Genomic DNA, 27,590 nt, shown 5'->3' with positions numbered 1-27,590 from the left:
GGCCTCTCTTATTTTGCTCAAGGAGCTTCTCCTAGGATCTCGGTAGGAGAATGAAAATCTAGGCAATTCGGTGCAAACTCTCAATCGAAAAACTTGCGTGGCCAGACGTCCAGTCTGGAAGTTTTCTCTTGATATCCGGCTGCGTAGCCTGGGCCCTGAGTGAACACGATCCAATACGATATCGGAATTCTGATCTCTTCGGCTTGCCACCGGAGCCTTTAGTGCTGCAGATCGCGGAAACCTATCGAATGTTTCGTGATTTCACGCTTCCTCGGAGAAGGGGACCATCCTACAGCGTAGTGGGTCGATGCGGGTCCAGGGTTGCGTTCTGCTGAGCTCGATTTAGGAAACCTGACACGAACTTCTTGTGGTCTTCATAGATATCATTCTGGAGCGGATTCCGCAGCGACTCTCTCTAAATGTTTGAAAAGCCTACGGTTCACACAGACTTACCCGGTGAAATAGGCCAAATCTCGTGCATTGAGAAAATCGCACCTAATCCCAATAAAAAGCGACTTGTCCCATGGAATTCCGGGGCACGTGGAATCGTTGTCGTCGAGGTTATCCGACCTTGGAATGTATCCCACCCAAATTTCGAAGGAGGTCGACTTCGAGGAGACCGGACTGATTCTTGGAGGATGGAGACAGAAATGTAAGCTCGAGATTCCGGAACGTCCTCTCTCGAGCGAGTTGAGATACTTCGAGAATTCTCGGAGCAACATGGAATCCGACAGAATCGGATACGCGCGGCAGGATCGCGGCGCTCCTCGACATACCTCCCATCTCGGTCATCCCATATGGTCGACAGCCGGAGATATTCCCGATCCTCGGTTAATGGCCAGAAAGTTACGGTGTCACGGTCCTCTCCTCTATGGAACCCTCAAAAGCATACATCCCGTCTCCAACCTACCAGAGTCGAGGAGCATACATTGTTACCGAACTTGCTCAATCTTTCGTTTCCCTCAATCTTTCTCGATTTCTCTCGTCATTGATTCCAGGCAGAAAATGTCGGTCGTTGTAACATGTACTCCTATGCACGCGATTACGACGATTCGGGCCCCTCTGAAGTTCGTGACGCCACCCGGATACGCCGCGGAATTCACATTTTCGGCGTGTGTTCGTGACTCGTGGTTATTAATTTCGCTTTTAACTCCGAACTGAAGAACAACGTCCGATAAATCGAATTTACACGGACACAGAAAAAATGAAAATATACGCATACGCAAAAACTGAGATAGAATGAATCAACAAACAAAAGCAACGATACATTTCCAAGCTGATAAGGCGGAATCGATATCCCGAACATCGACCGAAGATCTTACGATGAATGCGTGTGTAAATCAGCAGCGATACTTTCCAAAAAGCGGAGACTCGTCGGCGGAGGCAACACGGAGTCTTCGGAAAATCCATTCAATGGGAATGTGCTTGCTCGCGCTCACGGACGCCGGGAGCCGAATCTATCACAGGTCCTCCGTGGTGAGTCGGAGGTCCAGGACCCGGGAGCTGGCTCGGTACCGGCCTCGGTCTGATGAGCTAGAGGTCCCGTTTGTCTGACCCTCGGATCTCGGATCCGCCATGCTACCCCCTCCAGCCACCCATGCGATCTCGGATGAACCTGTCCGAGGTCCGGTCATAACTCGCGATGGGTCAGAAGAGACGGGAAAGTGCACAAGGAAAGACAAGGGAAGGAGCGAATCGTCCCGCAAGGGGTTACGCGAGTTCGCATTTGCATGCGACGAAAACGCTTGACACCAGTGGATCCAGAGCTGGGCGAGATTCGAGTTGCCGGACTTGATTCTCGGCTCGTCGATCGAATCGGCGGATCCGGCTCGCATACGCAGTACCTCCAATGACGGTCAGCATACGCAGGTCGGAGGGATTCTTCTCCGCCTCTTCACGAGTCCTGGAGAGTGGCCTGATGGAGGAATCCGGTCGGATCTCAGGGAATCGCTGGCGGAGCGCCTCACGTGGCCATTTTGAGGACACTCCGTGCATGAAGTCGAAAGTGAGGAACACGCTATCATGGAACAAAATGCCGGATCATTCATAGTGACATATACACGGTCCCGTCGGCTTCCGAGCGAGCGAGGTTCTCCCACTTAGAGCGGGTGGGCAGACCAGAAGCTGCTCGGATATCATTCCTCTCAGCGATATAAAGATTTCTGCGCGTGGAGTATGTGTCCAATAAATGTGCACACAGTCGGCGAACGGGGACCGGAGGAATGAGTGAGCGGAAGAGAATCGAGCAGAGCAACGTATCGCGTGGCCAGCGAGCAAGCAACGGCAACAAAGCCGGGAAAAGAAACGTTCTTGTTTTAGACGGACGGGGCCGTGAACGCAAAGGAATTCGTGGAATCTTCTTGTACCGCCATCGATGTGGACGGCGGCAACGGCCACGAGGCCTTCTTCATCTCCTCTGCCGCGTTTTCTGTTGCAGCAGCGAGCATACCAGAGAGCCAGTCCGTCACTGACGATCGGGCTTCGGACTTCACGATGATCATGACTTCTGAGTGCCGCCGCCGCCGCCACCGATTCCATCATCAACATCCATCATCATCAAGCGTCATGAGCGTCAGCGCCATTATCACCGTGATGAACAATGCAATGATGAGCGATTATTTACTTCATTGTGGCACTGCATCGAATCGTATTTACTCTCGGATATTACGACTGGGACAATAATCACAACGAGATCGTGCTTCGGACGGTTTCGTGCGAAATTACGATATGTGTTCGCGATCGGTCCGATCGGAACCCATCTGCTTGAGAATGCGAGAAAGGAAACCGACACACTGATATTTGGAGCCCCGTCCTGTGCAAACAGCGGTGCGATCCGCTCCATCATCGATGAATGCCGGGAGGGATGGCGCTCAAAGGCTCATCTAAATCACTTGAGCATGCATCGGGAACGGGAAAGTGTCCTACAGAAATATCGATGACTCTACTACGGATTCAGAGATCAAGTAATTAGTCGATAGCGTGTTCGTTCGAGGATGAGCTCTCTGGCTCTTAATCGGATCACTAAGTTGGTCACGTACGCTGGTTCAACTCGCGCCCAAAACTCTAATCGTGATTGATGTGGGAGGCCAATTTTTTTGGGGCGTGAAACCTCAGTATCCCATTCCATTCCGTGTGTACCCAATAGATGTCCGACTGACGTCGAAAGATGTGTTCTTGATTCATTCAGAGCAGCCCCGTGTACAGAACGGCGGCATGAGGCTTACAAGATACCCCAGCTTTAGAACATCGCTCCCTTGCCCACTACGTCCTTTTGTTGAAGCGCGTTTGCTTCATAGGGGTAGCAACACTCAGTCAGACATGAGCGAATCTCCCCTCCCCACTCCGCCTGGAAATACTAATGCTGAGGGGACCGCGAAGATTATTTTTCTCCCTCTACGATCCGTGAGGGACAAAACCTGGTGCCGCTGTCCCGAATCAACATGATCCCGATTTTCTCAATCAACCGATGTCGGGTTGATTGATTCCCTTCGGAAAATGATCGAGATGACTGAATTGCTCTCCGGAAGTGATTGAATTGACTTGGGTGAACCATAGATCGCCGCTATCGAAAGTCCGGTTGCCGAGGAATGGGGTTGGCTGTGACCCATCGAGGTTCTGAGAATAGCACAATGGCACTGGCTCATTCCGCTTCGATCGAGATCAATTTCGAGGAGGCGTTTGCTCGCCTGAGTCAGCTTGGGCATCGATGAGCCATTCCTGGAGAATTCGACGAATGCTGACAGGCGTGATGCAACTCGAGAGACGTTTTCCGATACTGACGGTAGTATCGTCTTCCTTCATGACACAGGATCGATTAGATCTCAGACAGCTCCGATGGGACCATGATCAGAATGAGGCACAACAGCCGATAGCATACCCTAACGGAGCTCATCGGCTTTGGAGGAAGCTGAGAGCAAGATAAGTACAAAGAGCCTGAAATCATAATTCTCTTGAAAGTTCGGATCTTATCGAGAAGGTGCGGTCCTCGACGCTGCCGGATTGGACCGCCTGCTCGAGGTACCCACTGACCCCAGTGGGATTGAGAATATAGCTCCCATCTGCCCATTCGATCCATCCGTCTTCATGTTTCAACAGTCTGAGAACGAATAGCGGAATTCAGAAATGGAAAGGAAGGAAAAATCGCTCAAAGGGGCGGAACCCGGGAAAACTCAATATAATATTTCCTTAGGTACACACCGTGTTGATCTCCGCAGCGATTCTTCCTGAATCCGCCTGTAGTCACCATTCGAAGAAAGCGAATCGTTGGATGCCGCAGGAGTTCCCGAAGACCGTTTGGCGGGCAGAAAGAGATATCACAGAAAGCGAAGATGTCGAGAATCATCGGTTCTGGAGGAACTCTGACCGACGGGTCATTCCGCGTCATATTGTCATCCTGACGTCAGAGCTAAGAAGGAGAGAATGAGCGTCTATCACCATACGAATTTCATGTTTGGTTTTAGCGGTTTTCCGTTGCTTCGGGTGCTGACGGCGCACCAAAGACTTTCTTCTTTCGTTCTTTCCTCAACTCTCTCGTTTGGCGACATCAGTGGTTTCCCTTTGCCTATTCGTTAGAGGCGAGTCCATTGAGACAGGAGCCGTCCAAAATCCATTCCACGCCGTCCTCAGTGTCGACCGACGCCATGTGGATCCTTGGAATGTTTGCTTGCTTGTGTATCCACTCAGTCACAGTGTGTAAGTTCATTCTCAACAAGTGCAAGACAGTGCCAGAAAATCATTCCGATAGAGTAGGAGAGGCCGGAGTCTCCGGGCTAGGCTTGTTCGATTGAGCTGGTGCCGGCAGAGTATCAGAATAGAATCGATCGGCGCTATAATTTTAATCTCTCATTCTCGGACTTCATAGTTGCTGCACCCCGGGGCCTCACAGCTTGTCCCCGCTACTGGGTTCCAGAGGGCGAAGACTTGAACGGTTGTCCATCACGTTGTTTGAACCAGGCTACCGGCGAGAGGATTTATCTTCTCGTCCGTTATACTCTGAAGGGAGCTCTCCTCAAGGGATGTGTGCAGTGCGAGGTGAGTCAAGCGAGGAATCGATGCCTCCCGATCGGCTTCCGAAGAACGGTCTCGTGAAGAGGGTTGATGGAGATTTTTTTCGTCGATCATTAGTCCAGTGATGTCTTCCCAGGAGCGTTGGATTGAAAATACGGACTGCGTAATGATCCTGTGCCCGGAGAGTGATTTATCATGCTCTCAAGAGGTTGGAACGACGGAAGCAGAACCTTCTCTTCCGCTACTATCCCGTGGAGTAATGGCGGAGAAAACTCGACATCTATCCCTTGAGCTGTTCAATAAATTGTACCCCGCGGAGGTTTTGCGTCAGAATCTTCCTGGAGGAGGCACCATGCGAATATTCATGCCCACACAGCGACCGTATGCACAGTTCCCGCAAGCGCCAGGCTCGACCCCCCAGAATACGACTGATGCATCCCCGGGTACAAGTAGTGCTGAAGTCGTCGTTCTGAACGACTACCCCAGGCCCAACTCCACCGCGGGAACGCCTTCCCGACTCCAGGCTACGCAGTCCGAGCCGATTTCAATCCAAGCCCCGCATGTCGCGGTATCTGCGAATGTCACCAAGCCTCTTTCGGGAAACTCAGGAATAAACCAGACGAAGACCGAAGCCCCCAAAATCGATGACAACAATCTGAAACCCTTCGAGAGCAGTCTAGAGCGTAATCATACTATGTCGGAGACTCCGTCGTCGACGATACCGCCTCCCGCTCCGGCACCGAGAGTCAAGACTCGCTATTCGAACGTTCCCACTCCCAGGACAACAACCCGATGACCTTGAGGAACACGACCCGAGGGCCCTTAGGTGCATAGTCGAAGCAATCTGGAGACAAAACCTGGAGAACATGGAACAACGTCTCGAGTGAGGCTGTCACCCCCTCCGATATTGTTCCCCAGGAATAAAACGGCGGGTTTTGTATTTATTCGATTCAATTCTCGAAAAACGAGGTCTCCTGCGAAGAGCTAATAGATTCCGGAGCGTTTTCGGGCTGATCCACACAGCCAAGGTTTAACGTCCCGGGTACTGTTATTCACATTGCATCCGAGGACGGATCCATAGAGCAAATGTACCCAGGAGGATCAAGGCCGAGTACCTGCGTTTCCGTAAGGAATATTTTTCCGGCAGCAGGGATCGAACCCACACCGCCTCCCGCGCGAGCGGCGTCGTTGCGGCATTTCACGAAGTGAAACGCACGTTTGCACGAGTAGTGACAAACGCGCTACCCACTCGACCACCCGTCGGTTGATACTCTGGAGCTAGAAGGAGATAACATTCCATACCCCGACTCATTACGTGAGACTTATCTGCGCGGAATCTTCATAGAATTCATTCTTCTCTTCTTAATTTATTCACAGCTCCCATGATCGTATACGGTAAATAAATTATCTCTGCCGATGCGAGATCAGACTGAATGAGGTATTTACATAACTAAGTGAGTTCATCCATACGAATGATGATACTCTGAATCAGAGCTCCTTCCTTCGCTTATCTTGGGGGCCAATTCTTGAGTAAAATGAGAGCAAGAATCTCAGAAACATGACCACGGTAAAAAGGTAGGGGGGTTCGTGTAGACTACTCGCGTCAAAAAGCTATCACATTTGCCTCGAGATAGGAATATCGTAGACACGATCCTTACAACGACCTTATGTACATTGCGGGCTTGATTATCTTGAATAAATATTAATTGACTACATCTTCATCAGATCCATGAGTTCCCTCGATATGTTTGCACATTTCTATTATACACACACTTCGGGAGATCGCTGTCAAACCCAGAAACTATCACGGGCCACCTAGACATCTCCTTTTCTCACAACCTATGATTGGCAGTTCCTTCCACGTTTCAGACATGCGACCTGATCTATCGAATGATCGAGGGAGAGGTGTAGCGACTATCCTAAACGCTCTCACTGGGAGTATCATACACAGGTTTGCTCGGTGACCTCCAGGGTCACCACGGAGCTTCATTCGAACGCCCTAATTTCTTCCGGACTATCTAATATCGGTGTCGAGGTCACGAAGACAAGGACCTCGGCTGAGAGCGAGACCTGAAGTAGAAGATCTGTATTTCAATTAGCATGCTGAACACGGTGCAACTTGAGCATGGGGGTATACAAATTATCTGAAGCTCATTCCGATCTGGATGGCAGTCCAGACTCGGGGGACCATTGTCGAATATCTACAGCGATTCCCCGAAACGATTACGGTACCGAGCCAGCGGAGTGTGGGGATCCAGTCTCAAGGCGTAGGAGAGGGGAAGGGGAGCACTTGCGTCACTGAGGCGGAGACAGACTTGGGTGTTAAGGCTACCGCGGTATTTGCTCCTACGATGAAGCTTTTCGAGGCGAGCCATCGGGAATGAGCAGGAAGGGTGGAGGTTGCAGCAGCAGCATGTGAGAAGCAAAGCGACAATCGGTGATCAGTACGTTACCGAGTGGTTCGAATTGTTGTTCATTGTGGTCATTTCGACCTTGTAACTCGGATTATCGTAGGCTGCGGAGTCGGACGCGCCTTTCTGACGCCGCAGCTGGAAATGATTCCAGGCGAAGCCGAACACTGACAGAGCGAAGAGACCTGCGAGAGACGGAAAGGGAGCATGAGAACCGAACATTCGTCGCCCATATTCATCACGTGTTAGGAAATCGCTTCTCCTCCATTCTCGAATGGGGGCGGGGACTCGATGTCGGGGATGGCTCTTACCGAGAACGAGAAGTACCAGGAATACCGTTTGCAGCGTGCTTTTGGCGTGATGCCCTTGATGCGAGGCATCCGACGGGGTTCGGAATTCGAGCATGTTCGACGCTATGGCTTCCCCATTCGTCAGATACGCATCCAACCAAACCTGGGAAGATTAAAAAAGACACAGAATTAGAGAGAGACACTCCGATGACGATCAGTACCGAACGGGTGAATCAATAGGACTTTGGTGAATAATGCATCGTTCACGCGCCGTCAATTCCGAAACTTGACGGACTGCTCTCACTTTGTAGGAGGTAGACGGTCGAAGCCCGTCCAGGAATACTTTGGCTTCATGAAGTTTCTGGAAGCTCTGCTCTCTCTCAGGATTCTGGCTCGACGCATGGGATAATCTCACAACGCTTATGTATTTTGATATCGGTGAAGGGACCCCAAGCAAGAGGATTATGGCAGCCCGTTGCGTGATTCGCTCAGGAGTCAGCGTTATCTGCGTGGAGAAATCAAATTCAATTTTACTCGGGGCGGGCTGTTGTTCTTATTGAAGAATATTCCACTTATCTTCTCCGGAGGACACGTCTTGGCTTCGCCGTCATGAGAGATTTCGAAATCTCCTCGAAACTGCCGTTTGGTCTAACCTTGAACGCGTAAGCGTCGCTTGGTGTCAGAATTTCCGAAGATTTCTCAGATATAACGTGTGCGTTGTCTCTGGTGATGAACTCTAGATTGACCACGTATTTCGTACTCGATTGAACCTTCTCGATTGCATACGAAGTGATGTCTCGGTGGAGAAGCTCGCTCTTCTTCCAAAGAATGAGCGGAGAGCTGTTCGCCTTGCCGTAAACGACGCGTATGCCGTCGACGGACTCTCTCTCGCGAGGCGTCAATGGACGCCACTGGACAATTATGCTCGAATCCCGGAACGTCAACTCGATGTCCATAGCAACTCGGATCAGCGATGGTTGTTCTGAAAGTTCCGAATCGTGGTTCGAACGACCATTCACAATCACCGGAAACACCCACATTTGAATGTCCGGACCGAATGGGAAGCTTACCAGTCGGAGTTTCGACGGACAGCGTCGGACTCTTGATGCTTTCGAGCATTCCGACGACGTGCACGATGATCTGGAGGGCATACTTGGATTTGGGTTGTAGACCCGACACATCGAACTGGAGGTTCGCGTTATCGAAAGTTTTTCCGGAACCCCTCGTGAACCTCCGGCTCTCCCACTCATCGCGATCTTTGTCGAGCTCTGTAGAGAAGCGAATCTCTACGTCGCCTTCCTGGCCGAGGAGCATCTTGGGTAAGGAGAAATGAACCCGAGCCGTCGTAGAGTTCAGGGCCGTTACTTGAACGCTCCTCAAACGTGAGTCCGCATCTTTGCACATCCAGTGCGTGCAGCAGGTATCACCGGGCAGATGTCCGCGATACGCGAGAGATACCGGGCATGGCAGAGTCGGAGGGGGAGAGCTGTTGGGGGGTGGACATCGGTCCTCGCACTGAACGGATCCTCCCACGCAGACGCATCTCTGGTCGCAACGCTCGACGAGCTCTTGTGGGATCTGCTGGAAATTCCGATATTTCTGTCCTTTGAAGGTGCATGACCTATCTGCGAAGGAAGCACACCGAGATTTTAGACGAGGCTCTAGGACAATCGACCAGTCCTAACGTGCGAATGCACAAATGCATCTTGGAGTCGAGGGAAGCGAATTGAATCGAGTGCAAAAGGAAAATGCAGGAAATACTTACCACTCTTGCATTTGATCGGAGGGCAGCAGTTGGGTGCTTTCGGTATGAAATCGACGTCGATGATCTCGAACTCGGAACAGTCCCCAATGTGCGCTTTGCAGTCGATTGGTCGACAAATGGGTTTGCCGTTTACTTGGCAGATGCACTGCTCGTGGCAGTCCTTGAAGAATGTTTCTCCGACCTGAGAATATCGTGATTCTTCGATGTTTACACAAATTCGTTTGTGTAGTGAGACAGAAATCCTGTCCGAGAGTAGATACTTCAATATACCGTGAAATCGCTCATACCTTGTACTGATGGCCGAGATCGTCGCTGCACGAAACATTGAAATCGGGGAAACCCAGCTGACGGTCTGGTCCACTAATTGTCTTACCACAGGACGGGACCTTACAGCAGGCGTCGTCGGGCGACTCTATCCAATCGCAATGCTCGTACCCAATGACATCCACGTATGTCTGCGGAAAATCGGAGAGCCGCGATGAAGGAAAGCTATCGATGCACGACGGAAACCAACTCAATAGACGGGCGGAAAATTGACTTTTCATATGAGGCAAACTCAACTTACCTCACATCTTCCCTGACATTCGACAATGCCATCTTTCTCGCAGATGCATTTCTGCTCACAGCCTATATTGAAGGTTTCGCCGATTGCATGCGTTCGATTATTGTGCAAGCAGAACTCGACCACGTGACTAACAGGTCTGCGCAAGGTTCGCACTCTGGCGGTGTTGCTTTCCATTTTACCCACAACCACTTTCATCAGGTAGGCAGTATCGCTCTCGAGTCCCGTCACGTCCAGAATGTAACCAGATGAGGGAATCATCTGAAATCGAAACAAAGCAATTGGTCTAATGCTTCGACGGGCACCGAACGAGGGCGAGCACATGCTGAGTGTTCATGGGTGCGACAAAGTTTTCGGTCGCTTCGGTGGCAGACAGACCTTGTATTTGCGTTTGATCCACGATAACGAATCTTGACGAGTAAACCAGACTTGGGCGTTCGATGGCGGATCCCCGTAGCGCACGATGAAGCCCAGGAGAACCTGCGTGGAGTTGAGGACTTTGGCCTGTTCCAGGACCACTTGAAGACCTAGCGAGTTAAAGGTCATTAATTGTCATCGAGGCTTCCGACTAAAAATCGGATGAGGAAAACCAAGACCGAGCCCCTTGTCGAGGTCTCATCGATTGAGATTATGGGCCCGGCCGCGGGACGCCGAAACGGGAGGTCACTCACTTGAAGAGTCGCTCAGAGGCGGCTCTCCTTTGATTTCGGAGCAGCTCGGTATATTACAGCATTGGTCCCTGGGATGCACAAGGAGTCTACAAGTGTCATCGAGATCTCCAAGGTCGTGAGCGCATCGAGGAGTGCAGAACACAGAAGTGCTGGCGGCACAAACACATTTGCTCTCGCAGTCGTGGTCGAATTCCTCGTTGACATGGTATCGTCGTCCTGCAAATTTAGCATTGTGAGCCTGCGCAATCAAAGTGCCGGCGCCGCGTCGAACAGGGAAAATGGGGGAAATAGGGAAAAATAGTTCAGCGTTTTCGCGGCGATGAGACTAGGCCGTGGCAAAGATCGCGATTGCGTTAAAATTGAGTTTTTTGTAGATTCTCACCGTTGAACTCGCAGCCGTCGAATTCTGAGAGCGCTGACGTGGAGTTCTTCTCGCAAGCGAGAATCTGGCAACATGAATCTTTCGGATCGGCGATCAGATGACATTCGGTCGGTATCCTCGAGGGAGGTTTCGGACATCTCTCGCTACATTCGACTTCGAAACTGTCGGTGCAATGGCACCGGAAGCTGCATTCGTCGTCAAATTCCTCTCCGACCGGATACCGCCTGGGAAATGCGGGGATCGATGGTGAGCCCAAAAGACGGTTGAATCCAATCTGAACTCGAAAAAGGCTCTGTCTTGGCTCTTGCTGTTGACCAACGATTATTATCCAAACGACCTACTTGTTCTTGTAGGAACAAACACCTGGATCCACGGGTGCGATGTTCGACGCGAACGAATTGCATCCCAACCGCAAATCATTCGGATTGCCGGAGAAGCCTTTGAGACACTCACAGGACGCTTTCTCCCCACTGAGGAGACAGAACGAATTCGGCCCACAAGATAGTTTTGAGCATTGGTCGTCGGAGTCCTCGCTCAGGGGCTTCGCGCATGTTGATCGACCGCAAACCTCGCTGTGACAGCATTTCTCGTCTCCCCTACAATCGAAGTCGGTCTCACACTCGAGAGCACACGTGGTCAGCTGGAAATCGAATTCGGAACCTGATGATTTATACGTCTGGAAGGTTTGGACGCTCAGCACATCTAAGTCGAATTCCATCATCGTGAAAAGTGTCGGAGAAAGATATCGAAGCTCAATTCGTAGCCCGAAGCGCTTACGTTACGATCGGCTGAAGGACATCTGCCAGGTTTTCCGTGCTCGCAATGGACGCTCACGCAGCAGCTGTCGTTTTTCGACGGAACCTGATGACACGGGGTGACAGACGCAGCCGGAGCGGCGTCTCTCACGAAGGGTGAAGCACACCGGGGTTCGCAATCGCCCTGGTCGTTCCCCCGACACACGCATCGAAGGTCGCAACCTTCGAAGAACGTTTCGCCCACGAGATAGTCCTTCCCCAGCCGAACGCATCCGTCTGTTTTATGCAAAGGGAAAATACTCGCGTGAGTTAGGACAGGACGAAAATCAGGACGAAGTGAAAACTCTCCTGGAACCCTTATTCTTTGGCGGCACTCTGGAGCCGTCTCAACGTCAGCGTATGACCATAATGTTCGCGAGCGTTCTCGGCATATATCGCCGGGGATGGGAGTACATACCCTCAGTGAATTTCGATATCGCCTCCGTTGTGACACCTTGAGAGTTCCTCACCCGGAATGAGTATTCAGTTCCCGGTCGGAGATTATTCACCGTTCCGAAACTAGCCGAGACCTTGACCACGTTCCAAGAATCGAATGCCCCCGCATCGCTCGTACGAGACTCTATTTTATAGCTGCGAAGGAGGAAATCAGGAGTCATTAACCGCACGGTCCCTGGGACAATTCCGGGGGGACACGGGTCTTCATAATATTCAATACATTGTAGGTCTCAGGCATCGTTGGACACTCATAGGGTCCATCTGATCAGTGCGCCGATGAATGAGGGGGGATCAAGCACCTTTCAGAAGAATCGAAGTCATCCCAAGCGAGCGTGACGGAGCTCGCGGACCGTCGTAACATTCTTAGCTGAGGTCGAATCGATTGCGACTTTTCCAATGTGCGGAACATGGTGATTTCCTGTGAGCGAGCCAGGCCGAAAAGATGTGAGCTTTGAGTTCATCGAGAATTTGAGGGCAAATATGAGAATTCAGGCTAGCCGTTGGAGTCAGCGGACTCATTACCGAGTTGCCATCTTGGATCACTTTGATGACGTAATCGTGTTGCGGCTTGAGATTCCTTAAGTCGGCGGAATTCCCATCGTCGTTCACATGAGCACCATTCCATTGCGTATCGGCTCCGTCGTACTCGACACTTCGGAAGAGAGGAAAAGTGTTAAAGCGAGTCATATCAACAAGTCAGCATCGTAAAAACGATTCTGGCTCGAGACGGACAAATTTCGGAAGGCGCTCTGATCATTGGAGAGCCGAGGCGAGCATTTGTTACAAAGGTCCCTCGGTTTGTTTACCGAATGAGGAAACGTTGTTTCACGGAACGATCATAAATCGTCTCAAGTGATAGAAATCGCCCTTTTTCGTAGAATACTTTCGATTTCTCTCGAGCATCTATTCAAAGAGAGCCAATGATCTATGCACTCACCTGTAGAATATGCCGGGCGGTGGGACAGTTTTCTTACGGAGTTTCCATCGGATCTGCGCCGATCTAGCGGTGATATTCGAAATGGCGATCCGGAGCTTTCCTGGAAGAATGGAAAGACTCATAAATTAAAGCCCCACCTCGATTGATTGAGGAGCGCCTTCTCCTCTTTCTCGATTTCGGAAGAAGTTTATTCTTCTTCAATCGAGAAAATTCTGACTGCCTGAGAGGAGTAGCCTTTCTGGAGCACCCTGCGGTTTCCTCGAACTGGATGATCTCCGGATAAATAATGGAAGCCATCGCCAACTGAGAGAGAAACTGTTCTGCCGTCAATCGTCTCCCGCCTGGACACAGCCGATCACCCACCGGGAAAACACCGGGACGACTACGATTCCTCCTCGCTCGCGACACCCAGCTGAAGAGCTGCTTCTGAGGAGAACCTCGACGCGATCGCAGAACGCCGAACCGAGAAAGTTCTGATTCACTTCCTGCGACTGTATGTTAAACAGCTAAAGCAAGCGAACAGACGGTTTCCAATGCTTCGAATTCTGCCAGCATGTGAATCGTCGAACCAGGTCGAGAATGGGCAGTATCCTCTTCAATCTTATCAAATCAGAGACCGATCTAGGAGAATTGGGTCCGAGGCAATGGTCTGAGAGAAAATATAATGTCTGAGCTGTCCGAAATCCCATTCGCTCCGTCCTCGTCTTCCTGAGAGTCATCGAATTTTGAGGAAAAGTTCGACGCTTGAAAACCCCTGTCCGGAAGGAAAATCATCCGGTCGACCTCGGGAAGGAAGATCGAGATACAAACTACATATATAGATGACGGGGAAACTTCCCGAGTGCGATGCACGGTTGAATAGGCTCATGAATTAGGCCTTCAAACGAAAATCCGCCGACGCCCGTCCGTACTCCGATGACCATACGGCTAGCGATAGGACGGATGACATACGGCTCCCATGCTGGCGATGGCCCCGTCAATTGGTTACTTTATAGCGAACCGAAGCAAAATGAACCGGGACTCACTTCCGTCTACAGCGGCGCACCGTAATCGCAAAAAAAACGAGCCGGCGTTCCATGGAGCCGTGCCTATACACTGCGTTTGCCGTTCGCGACGCTCGCGACTCCGCTTTTTAGGTTTTCTGCTGGCCGCGCAACAACCGGTGGCCAACTGACTGTGGGGAGAAGTGAAACCGGCGGCTCGATGCTGCTGACGACCACCGTGAATGATTTTTCAGACTTCCAAGGAGCTCAGCCGGCCATATATGATCGGATCCATCTAAGGATTTATCCTGCAAGGATTTTCCGACTTCCCGAAATATCTGGTCGGAAGTCCCGAGACAATTCCAGTTAAAAAGAAAAGAAAGTTTCCGGAGATACATTATCGACGACTCTTCCCTGCATTTTCCATAGCAGAATCCAAGGAGGTGTGCACGATGCTTTTTTTTTGTTTCACGTGCTCTCTCGCTCGAATTATCTGCGAAAGCTCTTTCACTCCGGCAAGCCGCGCTTCTTTAACAATGATGTTCAAGCCCTCGCCCGTGTGGGCAACACCATCGGCATCCACTTGGCTTGTCTATTCGAAAAAGTTGTTCTTTATTCGTAGCAGGATTCTCGTGAAGCCTCGACGTGTCCATCGGCTCTGGACGGTCCTCCTTGGGGGCTAAAAAGCCGGATCTTCGGATGCCCCGTAGGAATAGTCGAACTGAAGGTCAAAGGCCATATCGACGGCTCCGTTGAGAGTCAGAGGTCTTCACATGGAGACTTCAAAAGGACATGGGAGATGTAAAAACCGAAGATCACGAGCGTCCCCATGTTCGTTGTTATAGGCAGCGTTTCTTGCGCTATTTTGTTCTGATGAGTTCTTGGTAAACGCTGGGTGTGCGTATTCTTCCTTCCCAACCGATATTTTCGAGACTTGAATTTCGGAGTCATCGTTTGTCCCTTTAGTCACAAATATTTCAACTTCCTTCTCGGCTTGATTGAAAAAAAATGCCAGAGAAAACGTAGCCATTTTTTGTTCTCCTCGAGCGTCAAACCTTCACATGCAGTACGGCGACTAGAAATCTGACTCATTATCCCATCGTTTTCTAATTCTCTCGCGAGCAGAGTGGGCGCGTTTCTAGGTCGGCTAGATGGAGCCGGGAATGGACGGTCGGAGATCCGATTAATCTTTTTCGGGCCCGGGGATCGCGTACGCGTGCACTGACTTCATCTTGTGAGCCCATATCCGACTTTTACTGTATTCGTTTCTGCCCTGAATTCAAATTCGTGAAAATTCTCCGCAGCTCCGCGAAGCGGGCCACATTGTATCACCCGATCTCAAATGGAGACGAGCGATAAATACACAGAGTTGTCCGGGATCGCTTTGCTCGGGATAGGAGTGCGCCTTGATGGCGGCGAATACTCCGTCTTGAAAGGATCTTCTCCTCAATCTAGGTGACATCATGGAAACCCTGACGAACTCAGAACCGGATTAGATTCGTCATTCATGTTTCTCTACTCCACGGGAACGGTAGGATCGGATGACTACCAAATCTCGAGAGGACCCCCTTATCACGGACGACCGAAGAAGAGTCAAAAACGACGTCTCAATCAGAATCGTATGAGCGACGGGCCGGAGAGCATCACCGACGCACCGCAACGCCGGAAACACTACAGGAACATGTATTCGTCCGAATAAAAGGTCAAGTCCTCATCGAAGGCGTTGCAGTTACCAGAAGGACTGGTAGCCGAGGTAAAATGCCGAGAAAATGTTTATCTTCAGAAAATCAAGAGGTTTCTCGCTTTCGATAGGAGACATCTTGTTTTTGACAGCCCAGCAGGCAAGCGACAAGGGTCAGCTTCTGTGGCCTGTGGTCGATGGGTTTCCTCGAAGCTCCAACCCTCGACTCTCGGCGTATCTGCTTGAGCGATCGATCCATGTTCGCGACATCTGATTTTCCAGAAAGGAGTGTGCATATCTCAATCCATGGACACTTAAACGAATCACACACGATTCCACCGGAGACATGGATAGTTCGATGCTTCGCGAATTTGCCTTCATTCCATAATATCCTTGTACATAGATCGCAAGGCAACATACTTCTTCGGTGATTTCGCTCCAGCCTACCGAGGGGCATCTCTTGAACTTCATCGGCATTTCCTTCATTAGCGCACTAATGAGGCTTTTGTGTTATTTGATTAAGAATAATTCCTGACGTTCCACACGGGAGAAAAGGTCGACCACCTCGGGAGTTTGTTTCTCTGTTTTTCTGGACATACGACGATGATCTATCCACGACTTCGAGACGAGTGTATGGTTCACCGGCAGACGAGTTGATTCGTGCGGGAAAATACGTTCTTTGAATACGGGAAAGCGCCTTACTGCGCATCGAAACCGTGGGCGCTTTCTCGACGCGAATACATGGTCGGACGAAACTACGTTTTGTCGGCCGAAGAAGCTCCGCATTATCGGCCACGAACGTGAAGATCATCCGTCACGATGAGTCACTCAGCCCCCTCCGGAAGATCTGAAGAGCTGATGGATCCATAAAGCATCATGGCACCTCACCTGAGCGGAACCCGAAATGCCAGAGCTGAATTCCGCGGGGGAGATGGCTTCTCCTGAAATCCAACCAGACAGATTCCCTTCTACGTACATACTGTAGTTTACCGCTCGCATCCCCGGTTTTAATGTCGCGATTGATATTCAGAGACTTCTGAGGCTCGAATCGGAGGGAAGGTGCGTCTTCGTCGTCGCCATGGGATTTCTCATTCGAGTCCGCCACTCTATCATGAGGCGAGAAGTTATCCGGACTCATTATTTGTCCGAAATGCGTTCCCGTACATCTCCCTCTCTCAACGTCTTGTGCGGTTTCCCGCGTCGAGCTCCTCACAAATAAGACTGTCGTCACTGTCGAATATCTTCATCGGTGAAACTTTTTGAAAACAACGCATCGTTTTTTTTCTACTTATTCTTCGGCTCGTTCTGACGGGACCGCATAGCGCAGGGTTGACAGTTGCCGTGATCACGACTCACCCCCGCTTGCCCGAGCTCAGCTAGCGGCCATTCTGGCGATTCTGTATGTTCCGCGACGGAGCGACCCAGCGGCCGTCTGCCCGCCTTATCGAATAGTCTGGGAAAGCGAAACATCTTGTTGGCCTTCGGTCTTCAGTTCGTTTGTTCGTGAGCTCTTCTTCTCGGAATCGTGATCTTTGGAGGCCCCTTACTTCAACGCGTGACCCGAGCATATTGTAGACAACCGGAGTAGCCCGCGTAACCTGCGTAGTGAGCCCCAGCGCAAAAATTCGTATATCACTTACTCGGCGGAATGAGGAACGTTGGCCCTCCTCTCGGTGCTGCAAACGAACACCGGCTCTCGAGGAGAACTCGGAGATTCTGGAACACTCTTCCTCATCTCAACGAATCGAGCGATGCTCACAGCAAGCATGTCTTCGTCATTATCGATGCAAGCAGCCTTCGCGCTTGCTCGTGATCATTCGCGACTCTGATGGGTAGCAATTTCTTTCTCGCTTCCGGTCGGAACCGCATCGAAAGTTTAGAAGCGAGGTGAGAGCCCACACTCTTATCGGTGGAATCCATTTTCGGCTACTACGCTTATCAGACTCGTGCGAGAAGGTGGATGCCCCGGGCCAAGGCGTATGCGAAGCTCCCCAAAGCAGAGAACAGATTTTCTGTCCGCCGAGGATCGAAGAAGCATGTTCTGCCTTCAGGAAGCTGCGTATCCGGCTATCTGCTCATCTAGATGGATACTGAATTTTTCAGCTGCCAATGACTTTTGTCACAAGCGGTACTGAGTGATTCACCATTGATGAGGCCACAAATGGCGTCGAATCACCTCTTTGCGCATTTTCTTGACTCTCGACTATTTCGCAGAGAGCTGATAGCATTCGTGTTCCGGGGAGCATATGCTCTAGTCACCACAACTCATCTCGCTCAATCTATCTCAATTCCCTGGTGCAAGAGTTCGAATGCCAGAGCGAGCTTTGTCGTGGCTCTTGATATGAAGTTCTTGTCGTTCGTCGGTCGAAAGCTGCGCTCTGTCCCCGTATCCCTAATCTCCTTTGCGACGGAAGTACGCGCGCTGCTTCCAGCGACGGGAATCAGCCTAATCTAAGTGGAAGTGTCCAGCATCGATTTTGCTTCGAAAACTTCCGAGGTGCCAATCATTCGATCGCTCGCTCGCTCATTCTTTACAACGGCGGGCTTTAAGCCAAGGTTCACACGTTCAACTAAATCTGATAGGATGAGTTATGGTGACGCGTGGATATAGTTTGTTTTCATTCGGCTTCTCGCTCCAATGGCAAAGAATCGTCGGGGCGTCTAGATTTAATGAACCGAAATTGAGATCAATTAGAAGTAATAAAGCGACCATTTTTCATTTTTCTTCGTTTGAGAACAAGCATCAAAAGTTCGCTCTACGGTCTTTGGAATTAGGAAGCCGCAGTGCGTTCCAAAATGACCGCGAGGAATATCGACAAATCGTCATACGAATCCCAAACGAGCTCGATCCACGAGCAGGTCGATGCCGCGTAAGATAGGCATGAATTCGAGATGAAACATTCGAATTTCGCGAGCCGATCCGATTACCCTCTCAGGTTTCGGCGAGTTTCAAGTCGAGATCGCGAGCCAAGTTTTCAAGACGCACACCAGGAAAACTCGACACAGGTCAGATATTCAGGCCGTGTTTTCCGGATGTGAGAACGAAATGAGATCTCAGAGGTACCTAGGTGACTTGTGAGCGATTAGAGCGGACGAGAGTTTCCCAACAGAGAAATATCGAGATATCACCGGCAAACGCTAATGATTCTCAGCGTAAGGACCGACGCGACCACGGCAAACGACTCACGACGCTCCGTGAACATTCCCCAAATCTAATCGAAGCCTCCGCTCATTCATCGAATCAGCTCCAGCCCTCAATCGTGACATTGGCAGCCGAATCCGATCATGCACGGAAATCTCTGTCGTTCCCGTCCATGACCAATCGACTCACTCGGAACACCGTTGAAGTGTGCACTCATAAAAAATCGGGGAGGCGGGAGAATCGGCAGAAAAAGGTAAGAGCTTCTTCTGGACAGCCCATTCCGAAGCGATAATGCAGGGAGCAAAACGACTCATCGGGAGCCCTCGGGTGAAAAGTCTGATTGGGAAAAAACGCTCTCCTGTAAGTACCACGAAAGATGGTATTTTCGAAACGCGGCGTTCTGAACCTGGGCAGCGGTACATTTCTGTGGGGAGCCTTTTACCTAGATCCTATTGGAATCTGCCTGATCGCCCCCGAGTTCAGCACCGCATCCCACGGGTCACTGCCTCCCATTACGGGAGGAACAGCGTCCGAAAAGCCTCGTCCCGCGAAAAGATCGTTACGACTCAGCTCCTCCCATGGATGCTCAGTGATGCCTATCCCGTCATCTGGCGTCTCGACCCCAAGCGTAACCCCGAAACCGAAGCCAGAGGGTAACCCTGAGCTTCACCTATAAAAAGCTCTGGGTAGGTCTGCACGCAGACTATTTCCGGAGTCCCACAGCAGAGGGCTCGACGTCCACGACAGCTGCTTGGCATTCGACGAGTCGGTCATGTCTGACCCATCGGGCACTCAAAGCACAAGTCGAGTCTCTTGGTTGGAATTTCGAGAGCTCATCGGACGGTGCCGGTGTTCTGAGGTCTGGTAGTGGATGATCGACGACGAGCTCCTGAAATACATACCTGATGCGTTTCGGTCTTCAGGATTTTACGAGCCGAATGAATCAGAAGGAACCCACAGAGAATGTGAACAAACATGGAAGACTTGCGCCCTTATTTGCTAGATGCCGGATACTTGTTCGGAATTGAGTTTTACGATCTTCGTGCCTCTGAACCGAAACAACGTACGACGAGTTATGTCTGTCTAACTGTTTGAGAGATGAAGCCTCGGATCTCGTTCGACGAGCGAATGAGACTCCCTCCTTCGAAGAAACCGCTCCTTCCCATCGGTGAGCCGGCGCAGTCGTTTGGCGTTCTCAAAAGCTGAATTTGCCTCCCCCTGCGCGGGAAGGCGAGCTGATTAGCAGCGGAAGTGAGAAGGGTCTCCGGGATGATCGGAACCACAAGGAATGGGCGCTAGCAAAAATTGCGGAAAATTATAGTTAAAGAAAGATTGTTGGCTCGTGGGCGAGAGATTTTCGCTCAGAAAAAAATGGTCGCCACGAAAATATCGCAGTGTTCCCATCCGCGGCAATGAAATCCGCGACGATTACACCGAGATTTTATTGGGTAACGATTCTGCAATCTTATCTGACTAACTCGAGAGCGATTCCCGCGGCCAGGAGTCGATTCGTGACTCGTTGCGATCCAGCGTCGTGTCCAATCAAACTCCAATTTGGAGGCATCCAGACCTATACACCATTCCCAGACATTCCTGGATTACTGGAATAGGGTCTTAGATGTTTTCTCGGTTCCTGGACTCTCGGCGACCTCTCTGGACCTAGATACGGAATGAATATTGTGGAGTTGCCAGACGCTTGCCACCGCAGTTGACGCCGTTAACGTCCTTGACTCACGGCAGTATGCATTCCGGAACGACCTTTCAGAGCTCACAACAGCGGAACTCTTGGGAAAGTCGCCTTCCACGGGATCTACCGACTAGTAGAGGGGAACATAGCCCGGGACAATCGAACTCTACGGAACAAAGTGGCCCACTCAAACTCGCTCGTCGACGCCGATCTGAGTTTCAATTACTGAGAGAAGTGGTTTTCACAAACTCACGCTATCCGATACACTCATCCGGATACCTCAATCCGATGTCACGAATTCCGTTCGTGTTGAGATTCCGGAAGAGCTCCGCTTTCATCGCCATCACTCCGAGTGTCCACTCATGCAGCAAAAATATTCGCTCTGATATTCTGTCAGATGACATCACCGAAAGAGTTATTTTGCAAAGTCAATCGAATACGAAACTTGAGCACTCAAGATTCCGTGGGATACCACGTGGCATTGTCCAGGACAACCACGCCACAGGATCAAGGTCGATGGGCTGGTCTATTTTTGACAGTACGTGAGACTTTAGTGCCCGGAGCATTCCATGAGATATGGCCCCGGAGTAAGTCACTCATTCCGAGAATCTAAGGAACCTGATAAAAAAAATCAGTCTTAGCAGTAGAGCATTCGAAGACGATCCCATCCTCAGGATTTTGACTCCTCCTCCTCGGAGATTGAGCCTGGCAGATATGCATGTGGGTCAAACTCAAACAGCCTTGAACCGGAACGGAGCGGAAACGAACGCGTGATATTCCTCTTATCGTAAGAGATCTTTACGACGCATTCCGAATTGTTGGAATATTTCTGTCGATTGTTATAAAGCGTCAAAAGGAGAGCGTGAATTTCTCTTAATGGCTTGACCCCTTCCGCATCTCGCGGAACTTCTTCACAAATCATCCACTGCAGTGTTGTCGACGCGTGCGGTCGGCGAATTCCCCGTTTTCCTTCTCTCCCAACTCCCAATTATCAGGCACCTCATAACTCCGATGCAACTACTTTGGGAGCCTGCATCTCAGAGTCACAATTCCATACTTCATAATAGGGGGCTCAGACGAGTCGTCACCGTCGTTGATCTTCGAGATTAAAATTATGGTGAGTCGTCACGTCGTCATCGAAGTGTCTCCCGGGGTACGGATCCCGATACGCGAAGTCCATCAACTTTGTTGACACTAGACCGCGAATCTCGACTTCTTGGAATCCGCGAGCGGCACTTCAAGAATGCTATGTTTACATCCCACCAGAGTGTGATCTATATACGGGAGGCGCGGAAATGAGCGGGAAAATTGAGGAATTCTCCTCAGAGAGATATCGGATACTGATTCAAGAATTTCGAGCTTGCAGTTCATCCTGAACGGAATCGCTTGACGGCAGCGTCAAATGCATCGGGTTTCTGAGCGATGTCGCGTAAGAGATCAACCGTGAGCGATCCTGGTCGCCATCACAGGAATGTGCTAGCATTGGAAGTCTCATGAAAGTGGGTACCCGGAAAGGGTTTCTATGAGCTCGGGTTTCCTCTGCTCCTCGGATTTCCCCTACCTTCGGGAAACAATCGTGAATCCGCGGCGGATTTCCGATATTGCGAGCGATTATCTGCGACCCTCACCGAGTGGTATTCAGGGAACGACAATTGAAGAGTTATAATCGCCGCGTCACTCAAGAGTGATCACTGTGCCGTAACCGCAATCCGTTTCCGTTCTGGATTCCGAGCCATGCATCTAGAAGATGGTCGAAAGGATTTTTTCCCGTCGACCGGAAACCTAACGGAGCCGATACCTGCATGCGGCAAAAAAAAACCAAGCTAGCAACACAAACACCAACGAGGCTCAGCTCTCCGTCAAGAGCGCTCTGTAGCGATTCGTTCGATTAACGTATACGGCGACGTCTCGAAGAGGGCAATTGTCGTTTCCACGAATACTCGGGAAAGTAAGAGTTCAGCACCAGAAGGGTACAGATGATACCGTGCGCTTCGGAATCAGATGAAAGCGTTTGGATCATTCGCTCGACAAAGACCCGAGTTTCTCTCTGGGGGACGCACGACTCCAGCACTTCTCATCCGATCAACTACGCTATTGATGCTTTGATCGACTTTCCAGAACTCATAACGATTTTACTGGGCCCACGAGCCCACGAAGCATCGATCAATTTGAAGTTCTGCGCAAACAAGTCCGCGACCGTCAATGCTCGCGAATAGTTTGATTGAAGACCGTTGCAAGCGATGAAAGACGATTTGCCTTACAGTCAGTTGTCCACCACTGGCTGCTAGCTCGTTCACTCGTTCAATATCTTGTTCTATTCGAAACTGGGACAGAGCCGAGTGGGGCTGCAGAATCACTCGCCGGCATGGCTTTGTCGGTTAAGTGACAAGTTAGCCGGTTCGTCCGAAAGTAGTTTGGGCGAGCGAGCGACTGTTCCACCGCATTAGTCCCCCTCTCGATATTCTTGTTTACTCGCTCCTCAATGCGAGTCGTCGAAAGCGTCGGCGTCGCAACAAACAGCATGCGCGGGAGCCGCGATGACCAGAACGGTCCTGTACAGCTGAACGAATGACGGCCTGCTCGGAATGTTGGGCGAGTAGGCCACCGTGCTTCAGCGTGATGTGTCGTATCGTATTCGGAAGTTTGACACGATAGTAAACAGTAGATTTGTTTTTGTTATGCTCGTGATAGCCAAAGCGGCGGCAGCGCTCGCCGTCAGAACACAACAACCGACTCGTCTGAGTCGCTTTCGGAAGGACCGTTCGAACCCTTGACATATGAACGGCTCGGGCTATCGAGCCAGAAAACGAGAGCTGACCTTCAGCTGCATCGCCATGACATAATGAGTTATCGTCAATTAGGGCTGAAATTCCCTCATCAATTTTTCGGGACGGACCTCCAGGTTCGCGTCCAGGTCTGGGTATGATCAAGAATCAAGATTACCCCATTCGAGCCTGAGAAAAAGGATTAGATTCATCCTTGACGAACCTCAAAACCTTATTGTTCATAACTCATAAGTCCCCGAAATCGATGATTCGTCATCGTTCGTTGAACCGTCCCTCTCGACTTTCCCGTGGGAGCTCATCAATGACGGCACAGCCCGTCGTAGGTTTACCCGTCATTTTCCAATGGAGGATTCGACGCCGCGCTACCTGGAGCCTATTTGTCTAGGCGGGTCAAGTGAGCCGAGTCACAAATGCCAATCGTTGTGGTCGTCTCCGGTTTTCCAAAGAAACACTTGCTGAGCACTCAAAAACACGCACGATTCGGGAACGAGCGGGAAAGGCATACACCGACGACGAGTCATGAACAATATTGTAAGACATCATTGCGGTCGAGCTTCCCCTCGAGCATCCGATCGTCAGAATTTCTACAGGAGTAGTAATCGGAGATATGGATGACGGCGACAATTATAGGGAAGAGTAGTGTACCCGACGGATTAGTTAATTGTAGCCTTCGCATCCCTCTGCGGGTCACTCGAGCTCTTTCGTCGACCGCGACAATAAACCCTCCAGTGTCGAGAAATTCATTCGCTGCTATTTAGCATCCGAGCGGCGGGCAAACCATTGAAGCAGAAGCTCTACTTGGCGACACGATTGTCAATAATTCAGCTGGTTGATTTCAGTATATAGATTCCGAAAATCATAACGAGGTTCAGCACATTCCTCGAGAGATTCGACGTCGTCCTGATGGGCTGCGAAGAAAATTATTTCCCATTTGAATTGGCTGATACAGAGCACGAGGGCCCACTCAGAATGTCTGGAGGTATAAAAGATTCAGGACCACTTATGACGTGTAAAACATGGCATGATGTCAAAACAGCCACGAAGTCCAGATTGGCTCCAGTCAAAACAGTCGATCGCGGAAAACGACTGAAGTGACAGCGCTCAAGCGGGAAAGAGACGCCAGAATCTTGTCACTCATTCACTTCATGAGGAGAAATGACGGCTTCAGAAACGAAAGAATCGTTGTCGTTGGATACTGTGCTCGATCACAGCGTGCGGTACAGCTGCCCATTGCACCCCGCGAGAAGAGAAATGAAGGGATGACGTGGGGAACGACACTCGTCGAATACTTCCACACGATCGAAGAGCCCAGCAACAACAAACCTAATTCGAATCATTCCCATCCTTTCGATAATTCCTTCCATCCCGTCCATTTCCCGCTGCCGTTTCCCCCTTCCAGGAAACTTCGGAGAATTTCTGAATCCGCGAAGTCGAGACATCCTCCAGCTTTTCGATGGGGTGGCAGGTGGGGCTGGTACCGTGTCTGTACACGCGCCTCGCTGCGGAGTGGTCTTGACGGATGCCGTGTACGATCGGTTTCAAGCCGACTTCGTCGAAGGCGAAGGCCGTTGGCGTTGAATGATTGTAACATACGAATCCGGAGCAAACGCAAAACCGTCAACCAGAGGAACTTCGACGAACAGGGCAAGGCCGAACAAGCGTTCAACTAGTTCACAATGGTCACCGGAATATGCGCACTTGAGAGAACCTTCCGTAGAGCCCAGCGGTGTTTATGCGCGACTCAAATGAGTCGGCTACCGCGGGCTGCTCAGTGTCGATGGAGGACAGATTGACGCGTATTGACCCAGTAAACTGTGCCTAGGCCATGAGCCGACTGTCATCAACTGGTAAATATTCGAGTTTCTCCGGAGCTCTCCTCGAGACGAACTCGCACCGGGTGCCATTCCAAAGCTCTTCTTCAACATTCTGACGTCGAAGACTTGTCTTCGGTGTTCACACATGCTGAAGCTAGCGGTGGTTGTCTTGGTCGACGGAAACGACGACGACGACTTCACAATGAAGATGTTTGGGAGTTGACGAGCCCAAGACTTGATGGAGCGCATTTTCGGGAATCCGCCTTCAAAGATTATACTTCGTTTCCCGAAGCTGATTTGCTGTCGACTTCGCTGCCGCCACCGAAAACGGCACCAAGTAATCTTCGTTGGAATCCTCGCTCGACGGCTGACGATCCGCCTAAACCCTTTTTTGATAATTGAGACCCGAGAAAGCTGTTGCCCAAGGCAATGTTGCATGGAGGGGCATTTAGCGATGGAACTCAAGGGAGATCTATTACGTTTTGAATCTATCTGCTGATCTACTTATCGACCTCCGTTAATCCTAGCACAAACCTTTGCACCTGCTCAGGATGGGATCGCAGCTAAGGCCGAATGATTTCTCGCATTCCAAGTCGGATCCACATGTTTGTTCGGACAAGCGGGTGCACGTGTGACCGGCGCAGCTTCCGCAGCGACGGGAACTCTGGAACGATGCTTTTGCAGGGCACAAGCTCGAATCCGCTATGCCCGCGGGACCACAAGCACAAAGTACGTCCTGTGAGTCATGAGATTCCGCGCATGCTGCTCGGAGAGCAATGAGTGCAGCGCTCAGCGCGACTATTGTTCTTGTCGTGCTCTTCATTGTCTTCTTCCGGCTCCTTCTCCCGTTTTCAAGTCGTTACGGAACTTCGCTCAGACAGTGCTTTTCGCCGTTCCGGTCGAACACGCAGCGCCTTCAACGGTCCGATGACCGTGGCATGATCGAGACGCTGAGATTCCGTGCACTTCACGTCAGCAGCCTTTTTGCATGCACGCTCACTGGTGAAGATCCGTGCCTATCAGTTTCCTTCATTCACGGATTTCATCCGTCAGCCAAAGGAATTCTTTGCGAAGTTTCAGGTTCACATGACATCTTCAGAAAACTCACAGTCGAGGAATCGGATCAAACTGAACGGAAATGCCGAGGAACGACCATTCACGGTTTCACAGACAACCCCTCAGCGTAAAGTTATTGAGTCTTCCGTCAGAAATGATTCCACGGCATGCTGAGGTGTGCTGGGAGAGGATTCACTGAGAAAGGCTATTGGGAGAGAGTTGTAGCTTGCGCTGATTTTCTCACGAGCCTCTGCTCGGTGCTACTCGGATACACGAAGCTAGTTTTGCCCCGGTATGCAGACTTCGCGCGCCGGATCGAGCACAGTCCCTCGAGAGGCAGGTCCGTCTCTCCTGGAACTGAGAGCTTTCAGCACGGATGTCTTTTGCCCCTCATCGACTTTCGCGGAATCCTAACAGCCTTTCCCGAAGGAGACTTCCGAAAAGCTAGCCCAAGAGGCGGAGAGCTTCGCTCACCCGTCAGGTTTTCCGGGGAATTCGCTTCATCCTCTGCACCTGATATGGTTGTATACCTTCCATCTCCGATCCGCTTTTGTCACTTCAGAGCGCTGCGAGAGTTCGGGAAGCTGTCTGTAAGAGACCTTCCAAGGAGAGGGACTTGATGATCGTTCCCTGGGTGCCATTGGTGTCAGGTGAGGATCGTGGGATCATGCATGAATCGCGGGTGTCAGAGCGTGAAGTTGGAAGACGGGAAACGTACTGACTCAAGGAGCATGAGTGATGACTCAGGAGTACAGTCGCGCGGAGGGGAGACACCACAGTGAATTTTATTGAAGGGAAGTCTCCTTATATATAGGAGATGGGGTGGCATGCGTACCTGCATGCATACGCTTTACTAAGATCGAACCTCGCTTTCTTACGAGCGGGAAGAGTCTTATCCTACTACGGAGCCGGGGTGTAACCCCACTTCAGCGACTCATCTCAGAAAGCGTCTCAACGCTCTGACATGAGTCATGCTTAGCTGCAAGTCTGAGGACTCACAGTTTTTCATCTTATTTCGCCTCAACAGCGGGAAGAAACGCCAAGATTCCAATCAGATGCTACCCAATATCTACTATCTAAATTCTCCGTTGAGGAGACATTTGAATGAGAATGACCTTTCCGGACACTATGAGCGCCACTTTAGCAATTCTGTCTCCTCGGCGTCC

The 27,590-nt window shown here is 50.8% G+C and overlaps 2 protein-coding genes across 2 annotated transcripts; one reads left to right on the top strand and one right to left on the bottom strand.

The window, feature by feature from the left end:
• The first annotated feature begins 4,569 nt into the window (after positions 1–4,569).
• Positions 4,570–6,436, top strand: LOC100905625 (uncharacterized). The gene is made up of 3 exons (XM_018639441.1): positions 4,570–4,692; positions 4,862–5,031; positions 5,144–6,436. Exons 1-3 carry the CDS (start codon positions 4,641–4,643, stop codon positions 5,801–5,803), a joined length of 882 nt encoding a protein of 293 aa, XP_018494957.1. The 5' UTR covers positions 4,570–4,640; the 3' UTR covers positions 5,804–6,436.
• Positions 6,437–6,925: 489 nt separating this feature from the next.
• sas (stranded at second transmembrane protein) lies at positions 6,926–26,191 on the bottom strand. Its single transcript, XM_029111391.1, has 19 exons — positions 25,903–26,191; positions 13,276–13,375; positions 12,861–12,990; positions 12,638–12,756; positions 12,301–12,473; positions 11,860–12,119; positions 11,430–11,728; positions 11,089–11,312; positions 10,707–10,922; positions 10,414–10,562; positions 10,039–10,296; positions 9,761–9,928; positions 9,471–9,654; positions 8,779–9,339; positions 8,362–8,690; positions 8,013–8,213; positions 7,730–7,871; positions 7,461–7,603; positions 6,926–7,091 (listed from the first exon to the last, which is right to left on the bottom strand). Exons 1-19 carry the CDS (start codon positions 26,189–26,191, stop codon positions 7,044–7,046), a joined length of 3,993 nt encoding a protein of 1,330 aa, XP_028967224.1. The 3' UTR covers positions 6,926–7,043.
• Positions 26,192–27,590: the final 1,399 nt, after the last annotated feature.

This window comes from Galendromus occidentalis, unplaced genomic scaffold (genome assembly GCF_000255335.2).
Source record: "Galendromus occidentalis unplaced genomic scaffold, Mocc_1.1 scf7180000077438, whole genome shotgun sequence".
Classification (NCBI taxonomy): domain Eukaryota; kingdom Metazoa; phylum Arthropoda; class Arachnida; order Mesostigmata; family Phytoseiidae; genus Galendromus; species Galendromus occidentalis.
Note: the sequence above shows the minus strand (reverse complement) of the source record. Positions and strands in the feature narration are given on the sequence as shown.